Here is a 17838-nt window from a genome sequence, read left to right as displayed (position 1 = left end):
ATATTTATCATGGCTTTTAAAAGAAGAATGTCTGACATGTTTTCCAGAGGCCAAACCGCAAAGCTTTAGGGTCAGTCTGGGTCTTGGTTCCTGAGAGACCGAGAAGAACCAAGTCTTTTAGTGATTCCTGAAGTCTAAAATCTTTGTAAAAACAAAGTGAATTCTTTAGCTCCCACGTCAATCCTCCTCTCCTGATATTTACAGATGATTCATGTGCAGCTGGGCTGCGTCTGTCGCCACTGTGGGGGATCGAGCGCTCTGCCAGTCGTTGGCTGATGAAGACCCGCTGGCGCCGCCTGAGCTCATTGTGTGTTTTGTGTCTCCATCTCGCCAGGTGGCATTCCCCCGGCGCCCAACCATGGCCCCACCGGCAAGACCCCCATGGACGACTCGTACAGCCCGTACGGTCTCATGTCCACCTCCGAGTCTCCCACCAGCCCCCTGGTGCCGCCCGAGAGCTGGACGCAGGGCAAGAGTCCCACTGAGAAGATCTCCAACGGAAACAACATCAGCTGGCCACCAGGTGGGCACCGCACACATGCAGACACATAGTCAGCCTCATGGATAGTCCCTCCCTTATGTCTTTAGCTGACCTCCCCAACGGAAGTCAGAAATGTACAACTGCATATGAATACTTTAGAGTTGATTGGGCATAGAATCATAGAATTATATAATCATAACTCTCCCAGTGCTTTAAATAGTCTTCAGGGGTCTTCAGTGTATTGATTGTTTTTTTTTTTGAGTAGTCAGTACACTTGTATCTATACTTGCAGATGTAGCTATTAGCTATAGCTAGCATGGTGCAGTTTGGTGTTAAGTCATGGTGCGTTTCTCGTCTTTCAGAGTTCTGCCCTGGGGTGCCTTGGAAGGGCCTGCAGAATATCGACCCAGAGAACGACCCCAACATGACCCCAGGAAGTGTTCCCAGTGGCCCCACCATCAACACCAACATCCAGGATGTCCATCGCTACCTCCAGCGGGACCGCAGTGGAGGTGAGTGCCGGGAAAGACGTCTGAGTTCCTCCTGACGAAGTTCTTAGTGTTGCTGAGATGATGGAATCAGGTGGCGCTGGATCCTTCTAGAACTTTCTACACATGTTAAAGCCTGAACGAGGAGTTAAATCTTTTGCCATTTATCTGTTTCGTTATCATTTGTTCAGAGCAGATTATGATGTGGTTCTTTTGACATGTGCTCTGTTCAGCTTGTGTCCCTTATTTTAATTTCTGGTTACATTTTTCTTTCCCCCCCACCCCCCCATGCCCTTGCTGCCGTTATTTTTGGGGACTGCTTAGACTCGTCTCCCACCTCCCCACAGAACGGCTCTTTGCCGGCCTCGAGTGAGTGGCCAGTCTCTGGCTTCACAAGCTCGTTCAGCCTGTCCTCCCCCGACGGGGAGGATACTACAGGTACTGACCCCACCCCCCATCCCCAAGCCTGCCTTGCCCCACCCCAAAACTGCCCCTCCACCCCCTTTCTTGACCTTTCCAGTTGTGGCCCTCTAAGCCTGACCAACCCGACTCCCTTAAGCTCCCAGTGACCGCTAAAAAGCTGTACTTGTCACCACCAGATTTACAAAATCCTCTAGCTTGGCCCTGAAGGAAGCCAGCATGCGCTAATCCAATTCCATGCCTCAGTGGTCAGGCCTGAGAATTGGTCATGGTATTGGCCTGTTGTGGCCTGTCCCCTATGGGTTTTAGTAAATCTGGAGTATCATGTACCCGTGTACGTGTGTGTGTGTGTGTGTTGGTGTGTGGTTGGGTGTTGTGTGGTGCAGGCTGTCCTTTTCACAACTATGTCATTACTGCACAGTAGATCCTGAGAGGTCCCTTGTTTCTCCTGCCTGTATCTAATGTGCACAGGTGTGTGGTGCTCTACTGCTGTGTCCCTGTTGGGCTTCCATACTGATCCTCTTGAAACCCTGTTTTCAAGGCTCTAGCGAGTTCCTCCTCCTCAGCTGTTGAATATGTCCCTGTTAACCATTCGGGTGTGGAAACTGTGTGATTATGATTGGCCATTTTCTTGGGCAATTAGTAACAACACCCCAACCCAACCCCTTCCCCGTCATCATGGACGTGTGTCTACTCTCCTTCAGATTTGCAGTGACTTGGGATCCCTCTCCCTCCTAGTGTTCGCTCAGATCCCCTAATGGTCTATCTGGACATTCATCTCTTCGTTCTGTCCTGGTGGTAACATTATGCTCTCCCTCTCCCTTTCCCCCTTTCTTCTGTCCCTCCACCAGGTAAACTGCTGGACATGAAGTCCACGTGGTCCCCTGGGCCCATCTCCCACCCCCAGGCCTCGCTGTCCCACGAGCTCTGGAAGGTGCCCCCCGGCGCCCGCAACTCCACCGCGCCCTCCCGCCCCCCGCCCGGCCTCACCAACACCAAGCCCTCGTCCACCTGGGGAGACCCTCGCCACAGCTTGGGCCTGGCCCCCGGCTGGAACAGCACCTCCTACTCAGGTCAGCACATCCAGCCTCTCGCCCCCTCTCTCTCTCTCGCGCTCTCTCTCTCTCAGATGTTCATTTGGTTGTTATTATTGTATTTTACTTGCTAATGTAGTTCTATATTTTGTATGGTTCCCACAGTTACAATTTTGTCTGTCTTTTTTTCTTTCAGAGGGCACAACCTGGAGCACTGACAGCTCCAACAGAACGAGCAGTTGGTTGGTGCTGAGGAACCTGACACCTCAGGTAGATACTACAAACTTTTAACGTCTCTAAAGATTCAGTTTCAAACCTCAACATAAATGGGGGAGGCGTATTGGGAAGCAAACTGACCACTGAGCACTGTTTGTCCCTCCCTCCGTTTCTCCAGATTGACGGCTCCACTCTGCGGACCCTGTGTATGCAGCACGGCCCCCTCATAACATTCCACCTGAATCTGACGCAGGGCAACGCCTTGGTGCGCTACAGCTCCAAGGAGGAGGCCGCCAAAGCCCAGAAGTCCCTGCACATGTGAGTCTCCATGACCCTGTCCGTCCCAGCAACCACCATTATGTCAATTGTAAAGTAACCACCATAGCAACCAACATGATTACCATAGCAACCATCATAGCAACAGCTTTATGTAGCGTAGCAACCACCATGTCTACCGTAGCAACACCATTGTAGCTATCTCTGTATGTTCTGCCTTTACTCTGTATGATATTTTTTTGTATGATAATATATTTAGCATTTTCATACACTGGTAATTCCTTGGAATTACTTTTTTAGTTTATTGTCAGTTTTGTCAGTTTATAGCAACAGCAATATTGCCGTGGTGTAGGCTTGTTTGACAGATGTTACCATGTCCAGAAGTGCTTACATTTCTGCTCTCCTCTCCCGTGGTCAGGTGCGTGCTGGGAAACACCACCATCCTGGCGGAGTTCGCAGGCGAGGAGGAGGTGAACCGCTTCTTTGCACAAGGTCAGTCCCTGCCGCCCACCACCAGCTGGCAGGCCAACCCGGGCACCAATCAGACGCGGATGGGCGGGGCGGGCGCCTCCCACCCGGTCAGTCACTGGAGCGGCGGGAACAGCGTGGGGCACGTGGGCAAGGCGCCCGGCAGCTCCGGAGGCTCAGGCGGCGGCGGCGGAGACCTGCTGTGGGGCGGCGTGCAGCAGTACTCCAGCCTGTGGGGGCCACCCGGCGGGGACGACGCCCGCGTCATCGGCAGCCCCATCCCAATCAACACCCTGCTGCCCGGAGACCTGCTGAGCGGAGAGTCCATGTAGAGTGGAGAGTGGACCGCCACGTCTCACTGCTGCTGCTGCTGCTGCTGCTGCTGCTGCTGCTGCGCTGGACCCCGAGATGCTAAGTAAACGAAACTTTAGAAATTTCAAACAACAAACAAACGGGAAAAAAAAAACACAAATACGAAAGAATGATTTCTAACCAACAAAAAACATGAAACATGGAGCAAAAACCAAGCAAATTAATGTGGCGATAATCAGTTATCTGTGGAGCTGTAACCCTGAGGGCTGGGCTAACATGAGGCTGCTGACCCTTCCCCTCTCTCCTGAGTTTTTAATTTATGTTCGCTCTGGCGTCCGAGGAGCAAGGACGCCCTCCGACGCCGTGTGCTGTGGAAGGACTCTTGACGATGGAGAATCAATACATTACATGAGCCTTTGAAGTTTCTCCATGTAGTTTTGATAAGTATTCTCATTCTTTTGACATTCAGTAACAAATGTTCCAAGTTATTTTTGTCCTTTTTGCTCGTTTTTAGTCAGGAGAAGCAATCTTAAGAGGCAGCCCCAAACCACACCTCAGATACTCTGAAAACACCTCATGAATCCCTTCTCCCCCCCAAAAAAAACAGACTTCCTAACTGCCCTGTGGCCTAGGAGAAAAAGGCTCTTGAAGTTTTATCCACCGTGTTATTTTCTCGTCTTTTTTTTTCATTGAACTGATATTAGCCTTAAGTGCTCTCCAGGTCCTTTTTCAAGCATTTTGTTTTTAAACAAATACTAACTAAAGAAACCTTTGAAAACTTGCACAGTCCCATTACCTGAGCCAGCGATTGGACCAGAACAAGTGTGAAGAACAACGCCAACTCAGCTTTGGGCAACCTGTGAGCAAGACCAATCACCCCCCCATGATAATGATGTTGTTTTTAGTGCTTTCAATTCTTTTTGACAGACTCTGTCCCGTTACAAAAAGGGATCTACACTGCTACATGTTTGGTATAACCTGGCCGGTGTTTAGTTGAATTGTATGTATTGCAACATAAGCTGAGAGCAAATTGCACGTCAACCTAACTGAGTGTGGACCGAGTTGTGAGTAAGCGTCTTCAGGCACCTGACCTTTTGTGTCCACGCACCACTGTTTGAAGAAGAGGAAGAGGAGGAAGAAAAGGTCGCTCCTCATACCATAATACGCGTACCAGTGCCGACTGACCTAATCAAACCCCATGCATTCATGTATCCTTGTCCTCTTGTGTCATATGGTCCATCAAGGAAAGGAGACAAACAAACAACACAACACAAACCACCTTCAAGTGATGCATTGTGCAATATATGCCACTGACTCTTCCGTCCTCACTGAAGCCAACCCGAGCTGGGCTTCTTGTTTTCCTGATTGAATCGTTTGCGCTGCTCTTCGTCTGAACAGCAGGACACTTTCTTTTGTTGTTGTTGTTGTTTTTGTTATCTTGAGAACTACAGAAACCTTATGAACTTCATTTCCCACCCATGCCTGCGACCCCTGCAACTGTTGGGTATGTTCAGAAATCGCCGGGGAGAGGACGAGGAAAAGACTTCTCACAAGCCAGTGTGTGCTGTGTACTGTGCTGGGGGGAGACTGGACTGGCAAAAAGGAAAGAAAAAAAAACGATGTCTTTCCCCATCACACACAGCCTCCCTTCCTCATGCCCCACCCAACAGAGACTGTCTCCACAGCGACCAAGGGTCAAACGGTTTGGGCAACTGGCACAATACCAAATAAGAGGGGTTTCTCCCAATGCAGTAGGGTGAAGAGTGTTCCTTGCATTTGGTACAAACATGAGACTACAGTACATTAAAAAAAAAAAAAAACTATTAAGGGATTTATCATAGCACTTATGAAGAGAAGGTAGCTCCACCTGCAATGCCAATAAATCAGACAAGGGAGCCGCAACGTTGGAAGAGTAACTGAAAAAAAAAAAATACAGAAAACAAAGAAAAAAAAACTCAATGGCAACTCCTAGCTCTTTTGTACTGTATCTGTATTTTTAAAAAATACTTTTTGTTTTTGCTGGTCCTCTTTGGTCCAGGGACTCTGACGGACTTCAAAACAAACAAACAAACAAACAAACAAACAAAAAAAAGAAAATGAAAAAAAATTAACATGAACTGGTGTCAGGATGAAGGGAAAAACAAGACTGAATCTTACAATCAGACAAAACAAACAAAAAAAAACTTGGTGTGTGTTTTTGTTTCAATTCTAAGCTGTTTTATTTCTCATTTACTATATATCAAAAAGTGAATGTCACTGTTACTCCAAAATGGTCTTTCTTAGCCTTTTGATTCTTGTATCTGGAGGAAGCGCTACACATGCAATGTTACCTGGATACAGACAGTGGTGGTGGGGGGTCGTGGTGATGCGTGGGGGTTTTCCGGGGGGTGGGGCGAGGTTGGGGTCGTCCCGTCGACCTGGCCGACTGTCTGCCCACTGAGTGCCTCTCTGCTGTGGAGACGGGGCGCGCGCACGGCCACCTCACGCTCCGCAGCAGCACCTCTTCCCAGGCAGCCGGCGCAAGCCCCGCGCCCAGCCCCGCCCCGCCCTCCCCAGGCCCAGCAGCCTGTCTCTCTCTCTCTCTTCTTCCTCTACTCTCTTTCTCTCTTCCTTTCTTTCTTTCCATATAGAACCACTGCGCTGGCACTCCCTCCTTCTCTCTGTGTATCCCCCCCCCCATCCTCTGCTGTCTCACACATGACGATCACTTTAGCTGGAAGTTGAGACGGTTCGATCTCTGGAATTGCCAGTTTCTGTGTTTTTTGTTTTGTTTTTGCTTTGTTCTGTTATTTTTTTGTTTTGTTTTTGGTTATTTTTGTTTTTTGCTTTCACATGACTATTATTATTGTGTCCATGCAGTGGTCTTTTTTAAAGGTAACTGCCTACAATTACCTTCAATGCTCATATGCAGAAACTCTCTTTAGAAGAGGTGCCTCTGTCTGTTTGTCCTGTGTAATGAATGCACAACGCGGATCAATATTACGGGCCATATTTGATTGTTCCTTCTTTTTTTTCAACCTTAAATGGTCATGCTTTTTTTAGCTGTGTTTTCATAAATTTTTTAGTAGTATCTGATGATTGTCAAGTAGCCTCTCAGACTAATGTGTCAGAATGTTTAGTGAGTGAGTGTGTGTATGGGCGTGTGTCTCTGTGTTAGACATCTCCCTGACTCCCCCCTACCCACTCCCTCATGCGGCTGCTATACCATCCTCCTCCTCCTCCTCCTCCGCGTTTTCCGTTAGCCTTGCTCTTCGGCTAGCCTGTGTCCCGCTAGCACCCGGTCCTCCAAGCCTCGCCAACAAGAGACAGCGTCCCTCTCGCGAGTCGCCCGCTTCGGCCAGCGCTCTCTTCTCGTTTTCAGCCGACTCTCTTGGAGCCTCCCAGCCAGAGGCACATAACAGACTCGGGTTTCGGTTTCTGTTTCTATGCAAAGCCAAGGAGACTCAAGGGGGTGAGGAGGGGAGGGGAAGGGAGGGGGGAGAGAGAGAGAGAGCGAGCGAGAGGGGGAGACGGCAGCGGCGTTTCTACGGCAGCCCTTTACCACAACGTGCCAATCATGTGTGTGGAGGCTACGGCCCCCTTGCCTGGGTGGAGCCCTCCTCTCGCCTCCAGCACGTGTGCAGCCACTCCTCTCTGTTCTGTTCTCACTCGCAATCCCCCCCCACCCCGCCCCACCCCACCAGAAAAAAAAACCCTCCACCCCTGTCGTCCGTCTCTCAGCATCGGGGTGAACCAAGACACTGTCCCACGTTGCGCTCTCTTTCTCGCTCACTCCAAATCAGGTGTTCCACGGGAAGGATAATGTCACCGTTTACTCTGCTGAAAAGAATGGAAAAACAAACTTAAAAAGCATCTCACATCAGCTTGATCTCAGGGGCAGGGTGAGGGACAGGACAACACAAGAAAAGATTATATTAGAGAAATAAGTACGTTCGTATACTAGCGGCATCATGGGGAGTCTGTTGGGGGCGACGTGTCATAGAGCTACCGTGTTTAGGAGTGGGACCAGACGAGTCTGTCCTGTGCATGGGTCCTCTTAGATCTTATCCCTACAGGACCTGCTGTATCTATCCACAGGATTGGTGGGATCTGTTGTCAATCAAAAGAAAAGGGACCCATTCTTTCCACTCCTTTTGCTGCTGGGCTCTCACAAGATGTCCACTTATTTTTCATTCTTTGTTTTTACTGACTCCACGTGCCAACACAGTGAAAGACCTAGAAAACTGAGACCCCCTCCCCTCCCCCCCTTTCTCCGCACCATTCTGGCTGTAGACGGATCAGTGGGAGGATGGATCTGATGTCCTGTCCTGCTGCAGAGCCCCTCTGTACCGCCTCCGAGGAGGCCACGCACGGGTGGGGAGCTGGAGGCCGACAACGAGCAACAACCTCATTCTGATCATTCGAGATGATGATAATCTTTTTTCTGTCTTGAGATATAGACCCCCGTTTCCATGGAGCAAGAACTGTCAAACCAAGATTGGGGGTTAAAAATTCTGCTAAGGTGCACAGTTGTTTGGGTAATCCCTGGTACATTTTTTTTTTGTTCTTTTTTTTAAAAACCAAAAATGAAATTGCATTTTTTAAAATAAATTTTGACAAAAAATAGTAAATGAGTAAAAAATATATATGTTGAGAAAAAAACTGCACTTCATACTGAAACGTCTCCTGTCTGCTAACCTGGCTCTGTCATCCAGGAGGGGTTCAGACTGGGCTGCCTTTTTGTGGATGCTGTATTTGTCGTAATCATTTCTCCTGAAAGAGACATTCAAATAAGACGTAATAGGGCCCAGAGAATTGTAACATTTCCATTCACCATGACAGGTCGGGTCCTCCTACTGTATCAACATTCTCTTCCCTCAGTATTCTGATGGGAATGATACATTTGAACAGGTACATTTTTTAAGTCTTAAGAACTCTAAGTGGGGTTAAAGGCCTGCATCTCAGAAAAAAAAGTGTTTTTAAAAAAGAAACTAAAATCACAAATGCCTGTGTCTGAAACTGCCTTGTTTGAAACTGTCATGTCCAGTTTTAACAGTGGACCTCAAAAAATGTCCCCATTTAGTGTCCGTGTCCCCCCAAAACCAGGAGTTATCTGGTCATCACCTACCAGCACTGGGAAATGATCCCTGCAGCTTAACTGTGACATGAAGCCATGCATCACAGATGTGTATGGATTTCAATCTATGAAATGTTCCCTTTTTAACTTAAAGCTGGATTGAATAAACAATGTAAAATGAGCAATATGTATTTCTCCCCACAAATAAATGTTATGAGGGAATGGGGAAGGGAGTTTACTGATACTTGATGGATCACATGGAAAAAAATCGTTCCTATCTCAGTGGGATATGCATGTGCTGGTTTTTACATATACAATACATCATTAGTTTGTGTATGTGTACATATTTCAATTTCCCCCCCGACACCATGTGTTCATTCTTTCTTTATACAAGAGATAAAGATCATAAACATATCAAAACAAAAAAAATTAAATAAATGTTACAATACTTGAATCAAGAAGCGCCAATAACATAATGTGAACACTTTTTTGTGTGAGTGTGACTTCTACACTTCTGAGGTATTGATGATAAGTTCAAAGTTCAGCATTAGTTTAAATGTAAAACAAAAAAAAAATACAAAAAAAGATCATTATACTGTGTGCTTGAATGATTGTGTGCGAGTGTGCGATCACACTCTAATGACTGTGTTCACTGGGCTAAGGCCCATGTTTTATTTTGTCATCCGTTCAGTATAGTGTGTTGTGTCTGTTCTTTTTTCTTTTTTTTCCTTTTTTTTTTTGCTTGTCAAAACTATATTCTGATGTTATCTAACGTTGCACTGAGTGTCTTCTTCCCCTCTCTCAGCTAATCGTAGAGAACACGAGACTAAGTACTGGGGGGAGGCGATGACAATTCACGTGTTAATGTTTACTCAAGGACTTAATGAAAACAAGTTTTTTGTTTTATCTGTAAAATGTTTAACCTGTAAAATGTTTATCTACCTTATAGTGGCTTTTATTGTTGAATAGCCCCCTAACAAGGGTTATCCATTGAGTATTGCACCATTTTTGTTCAAATTATAAAACATAAAAATGTTTAAAAAGAACAAAAAAAGTAAAAAAAAAAAAAAAATCTACAAAAAAAAAATGAAATGATGAACTGTGGCCATAGCTAGCTGTAGAGAGACTAGAGATCCCTATGTTTATGTCATTGATGTGTGGGCAGAGAGATGTAGGCAATGTGAGGTCCTGACCAACAGGACTCCCTTCAGCGGTGCCTCTCTGTGCTTGCAGATGATCGGGTTTTTTATTGTAAAAAGCCACCTGTCGTTTACAAACATTTCATGTGTTTGAAGATCACAAGAAATAAAGGAATTTATAATGGGAATGTTGATTTACAAAAAAAAAGATGTTTAAAGGACAAAGTTCATCTTCCATTTTAAAGAAAAATGACAAAAACTTTACAAATTGAAGATTTATGCTACTTTCAGAACTCTGGGATTGATCAGTGTTTGTGTCGTACTTTTTTGCTTTGAATTTGACTTTTGTTGATGTTAACATACTATCTAAGCCTATGATGTATGTCTGTTTTTGTAATTTCATTTATGGCGTTATCTGTAAAAGCAACATAATTCTGTCACTATCTTGCACACTCACAAAGGATGTGGATATTGTCTCAGGAAGGCCAGGGTTTCCAGAGTCCCACCTCCACTATTTTAACATTAATTTTTACGAGAAAATGGAATTTTAGAAAAGTGGAAAAAAGAAAAAATGATACTAAATGACAAAACCAACTGTAAGCACTGAAAGGTTATGGATTTTTGAAGAGGAACATACCCTTTGTTTCTAAAATCCGTAGCAGTTACACATTTACCAAATAATAGACTTGTAATGTCCTTTTTACTTTGTAAGTGGAGTGCTTTACTTTGAGAAGAAAAATCTATGTAGACATTGCTTTACATTCAAACGCAGTTATCAGTGATTTTGATTGTTGAAGAGGTGTAAGGACATGCAGTTGTGCGTTCTAAACGTGCACTTTTTGTTTGTTTTTCTCGAAGGTCCTATTAAAAAAAAAAGGGGATCATTGTGCATTATGCTCTCCTCGGTCATCCCTCATGATGGCAGATATTCAAATGAAAGAGATTCTGTGGAACGTTTTGGGAAGTTTCTGAGACAAGGTAGAATAGGAGGTTAAGCTGGCTATAGAGGATTCTGATCTATGCACAAGTGGGAGAGGGAAGAAGTGTCCAGACCTGCTATTTTGGGGGTGGGTTGTGGGGGGATGGATGTTTGTTTATGATGGGGAGGGGAGGGGTAATCTTATTGTGCTCAAATGTAGTAGCTTATTCTTTTTTTGTTCATTTCCATGCTCCCCTCAGTATCGTATACAGATAAAGATTATAGTGTCACCATGTTTTATTCTCTTAAGTCATGAGCATCTCTCTCTGCCAAACTGAGCACTGTGGGTCTTTCCGGAATAATCCATGATTCTAGAGTCTGCTTGAGAGGGAGAGGCATTTTCTGGTAAATGGAGTTAAGGAGGAAGTTTGCTTTATGCCTTTTTAAGTTTTAAAAGAGAATTTGTCTGTACCGAGATTCAAAAAAATGTTGCTGGCTTTTAAATGTTCTTATTTTTTTGTTTCTTTTTCCTCCTCATAGAATGTGATTGTCAATGACTTGCACCGAAAAAATGTTTCCATGTGTGGTGGAGATTCTTTCGGCCTATATTAATAAATAAACTGCAATTTTTCTCTTGGCTCTTGAATGATGGCTCGTCTTTGTTTTGCATGAATAAGAAAGACATGGAGAGGTTACATGACTTGGCTTTGTTCCGGTCTATTCTCTCATAACAGATTTTTTTATTCTCTCATCATTCCTATCAACACAAAATGAGTTCTTTGAATGCATCTAAGACACCTCAAATGCAGTGTCTATGAGCGTAACATTTATACATATATATTAATTCACCCATTAGCTCTAAATGACAATGTGTTATTCCCATCTATTACTGTTAATTAACTATTACCTAAATATCTGTAGGTCAACATATATAAACAAAGACGAGGCTTAAATAAAAGCCCAAATAAATGACTTGCCAGCTTTGATTTGCTTTTTCCAAACTGTTTCCAATATTTTTTACGCTAAATTATGTGGATAGAAAATGCAGTGCTGAGAAATGTTCTCTTCAAACAGTGTCAGGAGTTAATTGTGTTTTCACTCAGTCAATTCAAAACAGGTTTACATATTCATGCCCTGTAGCTACAGCTTTCTAAAATAGCCTGAGTGAGATTGTCTTTCTGTAGGCTATTAGTTTTGGATTTAAAATAGCCCAGTGATACAAGTGCAGAACACTTAGGAAACACTAGATGGCAGTGTGGGCACAGCCAAATATTTTCACCTGTGTTCCCACACTGCCTATGTGAACAGTCATTTATTCCATTCCATGTAGATCAATTGACCACATCAGTCAATACAATACTTCTAATACATGACTCAACACAAGTAGGCTACTAATAAGAATACACTCTGGGAAGTTATTCATAACAATCAATCACAGTTTGGTTAAATCTCAGAGTAGGCCTAAGTGTTCAAAGAATTTAGAGTGGCGAACCAAGCATTTAGAAAATAAAAGAAATGGAAGAAGGCCTAGCTTACTCACTTGGGAACCCTGATATGCTTTTAATGGCCTGCTCAGAGACTTGTAGCCATTGCCATGGTTACCAGAAATGTGAAGTTGTCCACACCCCAGGTGCACAGCCCCTCTGAGTGCTGATATCAGCTCCATCCTCGGCCCGGTTGGACGCGGCCGTCACGTCCACTAATGAGCGCCAGTAATGATGTGGATCAGACGCTCCGCCGTGTGAAATTGGCTCTTTGGCCACGGAGATGACTTCCACCCGGCGCGTCCGTTCCGCCGTCACTGTTAGTATGCTAATGACTGTTTCTTCACACGCGCTTCCCCCTCACGCCAGCGGCCGCCTAATGGCACCTGCCTGCCTCAATACGGATGATGGGCTCTGTGCTTACTCAGTGTCTGAGTGACAGTGAGTGTTAGTCAGTAAGAAGTGCCTTGGGCCTCTCCTTTCTAGCTATAAATACAGACTGTAAGCTGGAATTTTAGAATAGAATATATTCACACTGTGTTCCCTGTTGCTCGGCACTTAAAATATCCTGATACAGTAGGCCAAATGTGGAAAGCCACCACTGGCCTATGAAATTGGTGTTTTGAGTTTCTACTCCTGAAGAAGACAGACATTCAATAGGCCTATGTTTTTACTTTGACAGAGCCTTGTAATGCGATGTTGCATTGTGAATCCCTGCCATCAAATTAGGCTATTATTAGTATGGAGCCATCACTGAATCTGAGAATGGAGAAACTGCTGCAGAAGGGTTGGGTATTCTATTTCAGATTGTCCAGATTATGTAAGACCTCCCGTAACCTGTGTAGGCTGCAAGGTTCTGTCTTCAAACTGCGTAGGTGTTTAAAGACTCCAATATTGAAAACAAACAATATACTGTATTGCCATGGAGATAAAAATAAGAAATATGGGAGAAATGTAATGTTAGAAGAACACTCCATTTACATCTATTCATTTAGTAGATGCTTTTATCTAAAGTGACCTTAAGTAGCAATGAGTAGATAGATAGAGTCTTTATTGTCCTATAAGGACATTCTGCACACGTCAATACATTCCATAAAAAAAGACCACAAGAGTACAATCAATACTAGTACCAGAGGAGGAGAGTGTCCAAGTGTATGGAAGGAGAAGTGTAGGTACAGTAACATAAGGGAAGAAAGGGAGGTATTAGGTTTGCTGAGTATAGAAGTGTTTAGAGAGGAGATATTGGAAGAGTTGAGTCCTCGAGAGCTTCTTGGGGATACCGTATATATCACATTGCACTACTAAGTAAGTAGGAGAGCAGACCCAACCATCACTTTGTAAGCAAGTATTAGTGACGTGAATCAGATGGGCAGCTAAGGGTACCCCATGGAGCTCAGTGAACAGTGGGATAACATGTTCACTCTTCTGTTGATTGAAAACAGCTTGCATATTGATTATATTGGTGCCCCCCCCCCCCCCCCCCCCCCAACCACACACACACACACACACACACACACCATCCCTCAAATACAAATTCCCACCCATTTGTGCTACAAGGAACTGTCTTTTGGCTAAAGAAAGTACCCACACACACTTAGGTTTCCAAGGTAGATGTATAGTGGTATCTCAAAACCTGTTATAGATTATCTATTGTGATGCCAGTGTAATGTTAGTAGCCTACAAAACACAACCCTCATTTGAACCTCTCTAAAGAGTTTTGTTGATAAAACGTTGTATAAAGGGTATAAATTACATGACTGGTTGGCATACTTGTTTATGTTTATCTTTCCTTCTTGATAGTCTTCGCTCATTGCTATTCTGGTATTATCATTCCAGCAGAATGTATGACTATGAATTGAACCTTGCTAGTTCAAGATCAGGGATGTCACTGAGCCTCTGTAATCTACTGATTACAGTCAAATCACTTTCGTTCAATCAGCAGACTATTGGTCATGGTCTTAAACAGAGTCTGTATCTAAGCTCTCTATTTAAGATATGTTTGTATCATGTTTTGGAGTTTCCAAGGTGAGAAGTTGGACTACGAAACACAAGTTATCCCTCTGTGTGCTGTCTCATGCATCAGCGAGCACTCGGTGTGATGAGTGGAAGGAGCGGCATCGAGGGAAGCCAGTGCTCTTTAATGTCGAGGGTCTGGAAGAGGGGGCGGGTGTCCCTTTCAGCTCTTAGTCAAAAAGCAGTCCCCCGCGGGGTTGTGTATGCGGCAATGATTCGGATCTGTGAACGAGCAGAACTTTGCCTGTGAGCTGGTTGGACGCCGGCCAGTGCACAGGAATCGCTGAACCCGAGCGCTTCCGAGACACTGAGAGGTGGGCAGCCATCCGAGAAGCGCCGCGGTAAACAACAGCAAGGTACAATGACGCACCATATATTTACATGGCCTGTTATTATTGCTGGAGTATAAAGAAGGGATTTACTGATTTTTGTTTGGAGTTATCATCAAACGAGGTATGTCTGTGTTCTGTTTCATTTGCTCGTTTTGCGTTGTTTTGACGAATTGTTGGAACATTTCAATTAGCTCAAGTCAATTCATTGTTTTGTCCATATTGTCACAGTATGCTAGACGATTACTTCACATCGCAATTTTACGCGTAACATACTGTTTTTGGTGTCATGCTTGCTTGCAGGTGAGTCATATCAGGAATTCACGGCTCCGTTATTTGGATGATGCTGTGATGTCACCTAGAACGCCAAAAACTTGGATTGCTGCCTCAATTTGACGCAATGAAGATTACAAAGCAATGACGATGACTAAAGTCACAACAGGAATATGGGAATAGTTTGACTGAAGGCGATTTGCATTATTCTTTGTTAAAGTGTGGATGAACACAAATGTGCGCCATACATTTAATGTCTGCGCATGGAACTTCGCCGCTCCCATTGAAACTCTTCAAGCAGCAATTCGCGAGGATAACCATTTCACGAAAGATTTGACAGCACATTGGTGTCATTGTTGAAAGCCTGTGACATTCACGCGTAATCTGGCGAATAATTCAAACATCGTTTAAAAAAAATGCCCCTTGATGCTCTTAGAATCTGTCCCTCAACTTAAGTAGCCTAACTGGAATTGTGTGCGCCACATGAACGGGTACATACACAGACTGTCTCGGAAAGAACGGTGAACATGGTAGTTGTATAGCACGTTACCCAGAGGACGCCCATGAGGATCTAATACGAGCGTGGCGGACTGTGAGGAGCTTCCCCCGACGATGCGAGACGGGGCACGGGACGTGCAGGTGAACTCCTCTCCGGCGGTCGCGTCCAACGCGGAGGGAGAAGAGATCGAAGTACTGGAAAGCACCGATGTCCTCCCCGTGGCCCCGGAGGATGTGAGTAGATACGCCGATCCCTTACATCAGTACTTGTAGCCTACATCATGTTTTCAACTTGTCCTCCTGGATTTCCCTGCATTTGTAGTTCTAACTTCTTAGAGCCGCTGTCGAATCAAATGGCTGTAAGCAGATCCAAACAGGTTTGATAATATTCTGGCTGTGAATAGCGTTATGTTCTCCTCACTAATTAAAATATTTAGTGAGGACGGCCATGTCTAAGATAACTGTAATTAATATTTAGTCATTTGAAGGTAGATCAAAGCATTACAATTTGAACTGAAGGGCTGTATTTTCTAGGCTGAACTATTTTTACCTGCATGTGTACAACTTGTATCATCCTTTTGTGATTCACATCAGAGCGTGGCCCCATCAGGCCATGTGAATAATGTGAATAGGATGGTACTGTTTTTGGGATGGTTTGCCCCCTTACTCTCCTTTCTGTCTCTTTCTCTTTCCTGTTATTTTACCCTTCTCTGTCTCAGCAATGGAAATCTCTTTTTGACAAGGTATGTAGACCTTTGTTTGTTTTGTGTGTGTGTGTGTGTGTGTGTGTGTGTGTGTGTGTGTGTGTGTGTGTGTGTGTGTAAGTGTGTGTGTGTGTAAGTGTGTGTGTGTGTGTGTGTGTGTGTGTGTTGTTTGAAAATTACCTTATTGTAACAGTCAGTAAATCCCACTCATCAAGATTGTGCTTAGAATATAGACTTCTGCAAGTGTTCACAGTCACACCTCTCTGCCACAGCAGGCAACAATGCATGTCATCAACAGTCAGGCTTGTGCTGGTGGCTGATAGCAGTCTGTAACAGTGGGATCAGACAGGGACAGAGCAGACCAGAGAGTGGCGGTGGGCAGTCATGCTTTGGAGGGAACGAACCCCCATGGGGAGGTGGTGGGAGTGTCCACTCCCGACATTGACCCCAGCAAATGCAATTAGGTCGATACATGATCTGTGGCTTCAGTTGTTGGTCACTTGTCTCATGGTGTCGTACCACACACACACACACACACACACACACACACCACCGCCACCAGGGGAGTGGGCCACGGGACAGTGTGGCGGTCTGACAGACGGCAGGCGGACCCCCTCCCCGACGCGGCCTGTGCACCTGCCCGTGCGGGGCCCCCCGTCCTCCCCAGGGAGGGGGCCCTGAGAGCAGCCTGGGGGCCGGCAGGCTCGTGTCAGACGCGCTCTCTGGGCCCCTGGGGGACCCGGGGGGGGCTACGGGAGATTAATGCAGCGGCGAGGGAGGAGCGGGGACAGGGTCAGGAAACGGGGAGGGAGAGGGCGTGGGGCGTGGGGGGGCAGGAGGGGGTGGGTCCCCTCATTGTGAGCAGCCATTAAGTGGGCCTCTCAATCCATCCCATTTATGCGCGCAGCGCCGCTTTGAATTTCTCAAGTGGCCTTCGTGTGTTGGAGGCCTCGGCCGACGTCGAGGGGTCGCTGTCCAGAGTGACAATTCATCTCCGGCCCTGTGATTTGATTTGGCCGTTACAGATTGGGGATGAAAGATGGAACAAAGCGCTGACTTCATCTGCTGACAAAAGGCCTGGCCATTAAACAGGCCTCTAGCAAATAATTGTGGCCCCAGTGTTTGAGCACAACAAATTAATGAATCACTGTAATGTCAATTTATAGATGAAATGTCAATCCTTAAGCCAGGAGACAGATGGCCCTTTGTGCTGCGTAGTCTTTTGGTTCAATGTTAGAGCAAGCAGCAGTGAAAACCAATCTTTAAGTATTCTCTTTGAAAAGAGAAGGACATAAATATGTATTAAAATGTCTTTTTAAGGCAGGGTAATGGGATTCAAGTGAAATACAGAACATTCCCAATCTTAGCTCAGTGTGGTCCTGTGCCTTATCCCCCAGAACAGAACACAACAGCTTGTGTGTGTCCTGTGGCTTTGCCAATGATGAGATTTATGTGAATGAACACAGTTCTCTTATGATACAGGCCTATCAGGTTTCTCCTGAGCGAAATGTCCCAACAAGCCGCTTTTCAGAGTCACACAACAAATTCTTTGTCCAGCGTTACAGTACGAGCGATAGCTTCATCGTGGAACTCCCCAGGGTGTGTGTGCTTGATCTGGCAGACCTCTCATCCCCTCACCTGTACCGTGACATCAGAGGGAAGGGATTCCAGAACTTTCTGGAATGTTCCGATGTTCCGTTTGATGATTCGATTGTTGTTCACGTGAAC

The 17838-nt window shown here is 45.4% G+C and overlaps 3 protein-coding genes across 6 annotated transcripts in view; 2 read left to right on the top strand and 1 right to left on the bottom strand.

Annotated features, from left to right (window-relative positions):
• The window catches only part of tnrc6c2 (trinucleotide repeat containing adaptor 6C2), a 50578-nt gene extending 39132 nt beyond the window's left edge, over positions 1–11446 (top strand). For all 4 annotated transcript variants that reach the window (XM_062547575.1, XM_062547559.1, XM_062547567.1 and 1 more), the window contains 6 exons: positions 335–523; positions 844–993; positions 2241–2462; positions 2620–2693; positions 2818–2957; positions 3334–11446. In XM_062547575.1, the coding sequence (XP_062403559.1) occupies positions 335–523; positions 844–993; positions 2241–2462; positions 2620–2693; positions 2818–2957; positions 3334–3715 (1157 nt within the window). In that variant the 3' untranslated portion in view covers positions 3716–11446. The remainder of the gene's footprint in view (positions 1–334; positions 524–843; positions 994–2240; positions 2463–2619; positions 2694–2817; positions 2958–3333) is intronic.
• LOC134094196 (peroxisomal sarcosine oxidase-like) overlaps positions 1–17838 on the bottom strand; it is a 284404-nt gene that overhangs the window by 49012 nt on the left and 217554 nt on the right. The gene's annotated exons all lie outside the window — the stretch shown is intronic.
• The window catches only part of rhbdl3 (rhomboid, veinlet-like 3 (Drosophila)), a 51653-nt gene continuing 48353 nt past the window's right edge, over positions 14539–17838 (top strand). Inside the window, exons 1-3 of the mRNA XM_062536118.1 lie at positions 14539–14662; positions 14939–15640; positions 16126–16149. Of these exons, the coding sequence (XP_062392102.1) occupies positions 15521–15640; positions 16126–16149 (144 nt within the window). The 5' untranslated portion in view covers positions 14539–14662; positions 14939–15520. The remainder of the gene's footprint in view (positions 14663–14938; positions 15641–16125; positions 16150–17838) is intronic.

The sequence above is a fragment of the Sardina pilchardus genome, chromosome 1 (assembly GCF_963854185.1).
Source record: "Sardina pilchardus chromosome 1, fSarPil1.1, whole genome shotgun sequence".
Classification (NCBI taxonomy): domain Eukaryota; kingdom Metazoa; phylum Chordata; class Actinopteri; order Clupeiformes; family Clupeidae; genus Sardina; species Sardina pilchardus.
Note: the sequence above shows the minus strand (reverse complement) of the source record. Positions and strands in the feature narration are given on the sequence as shown.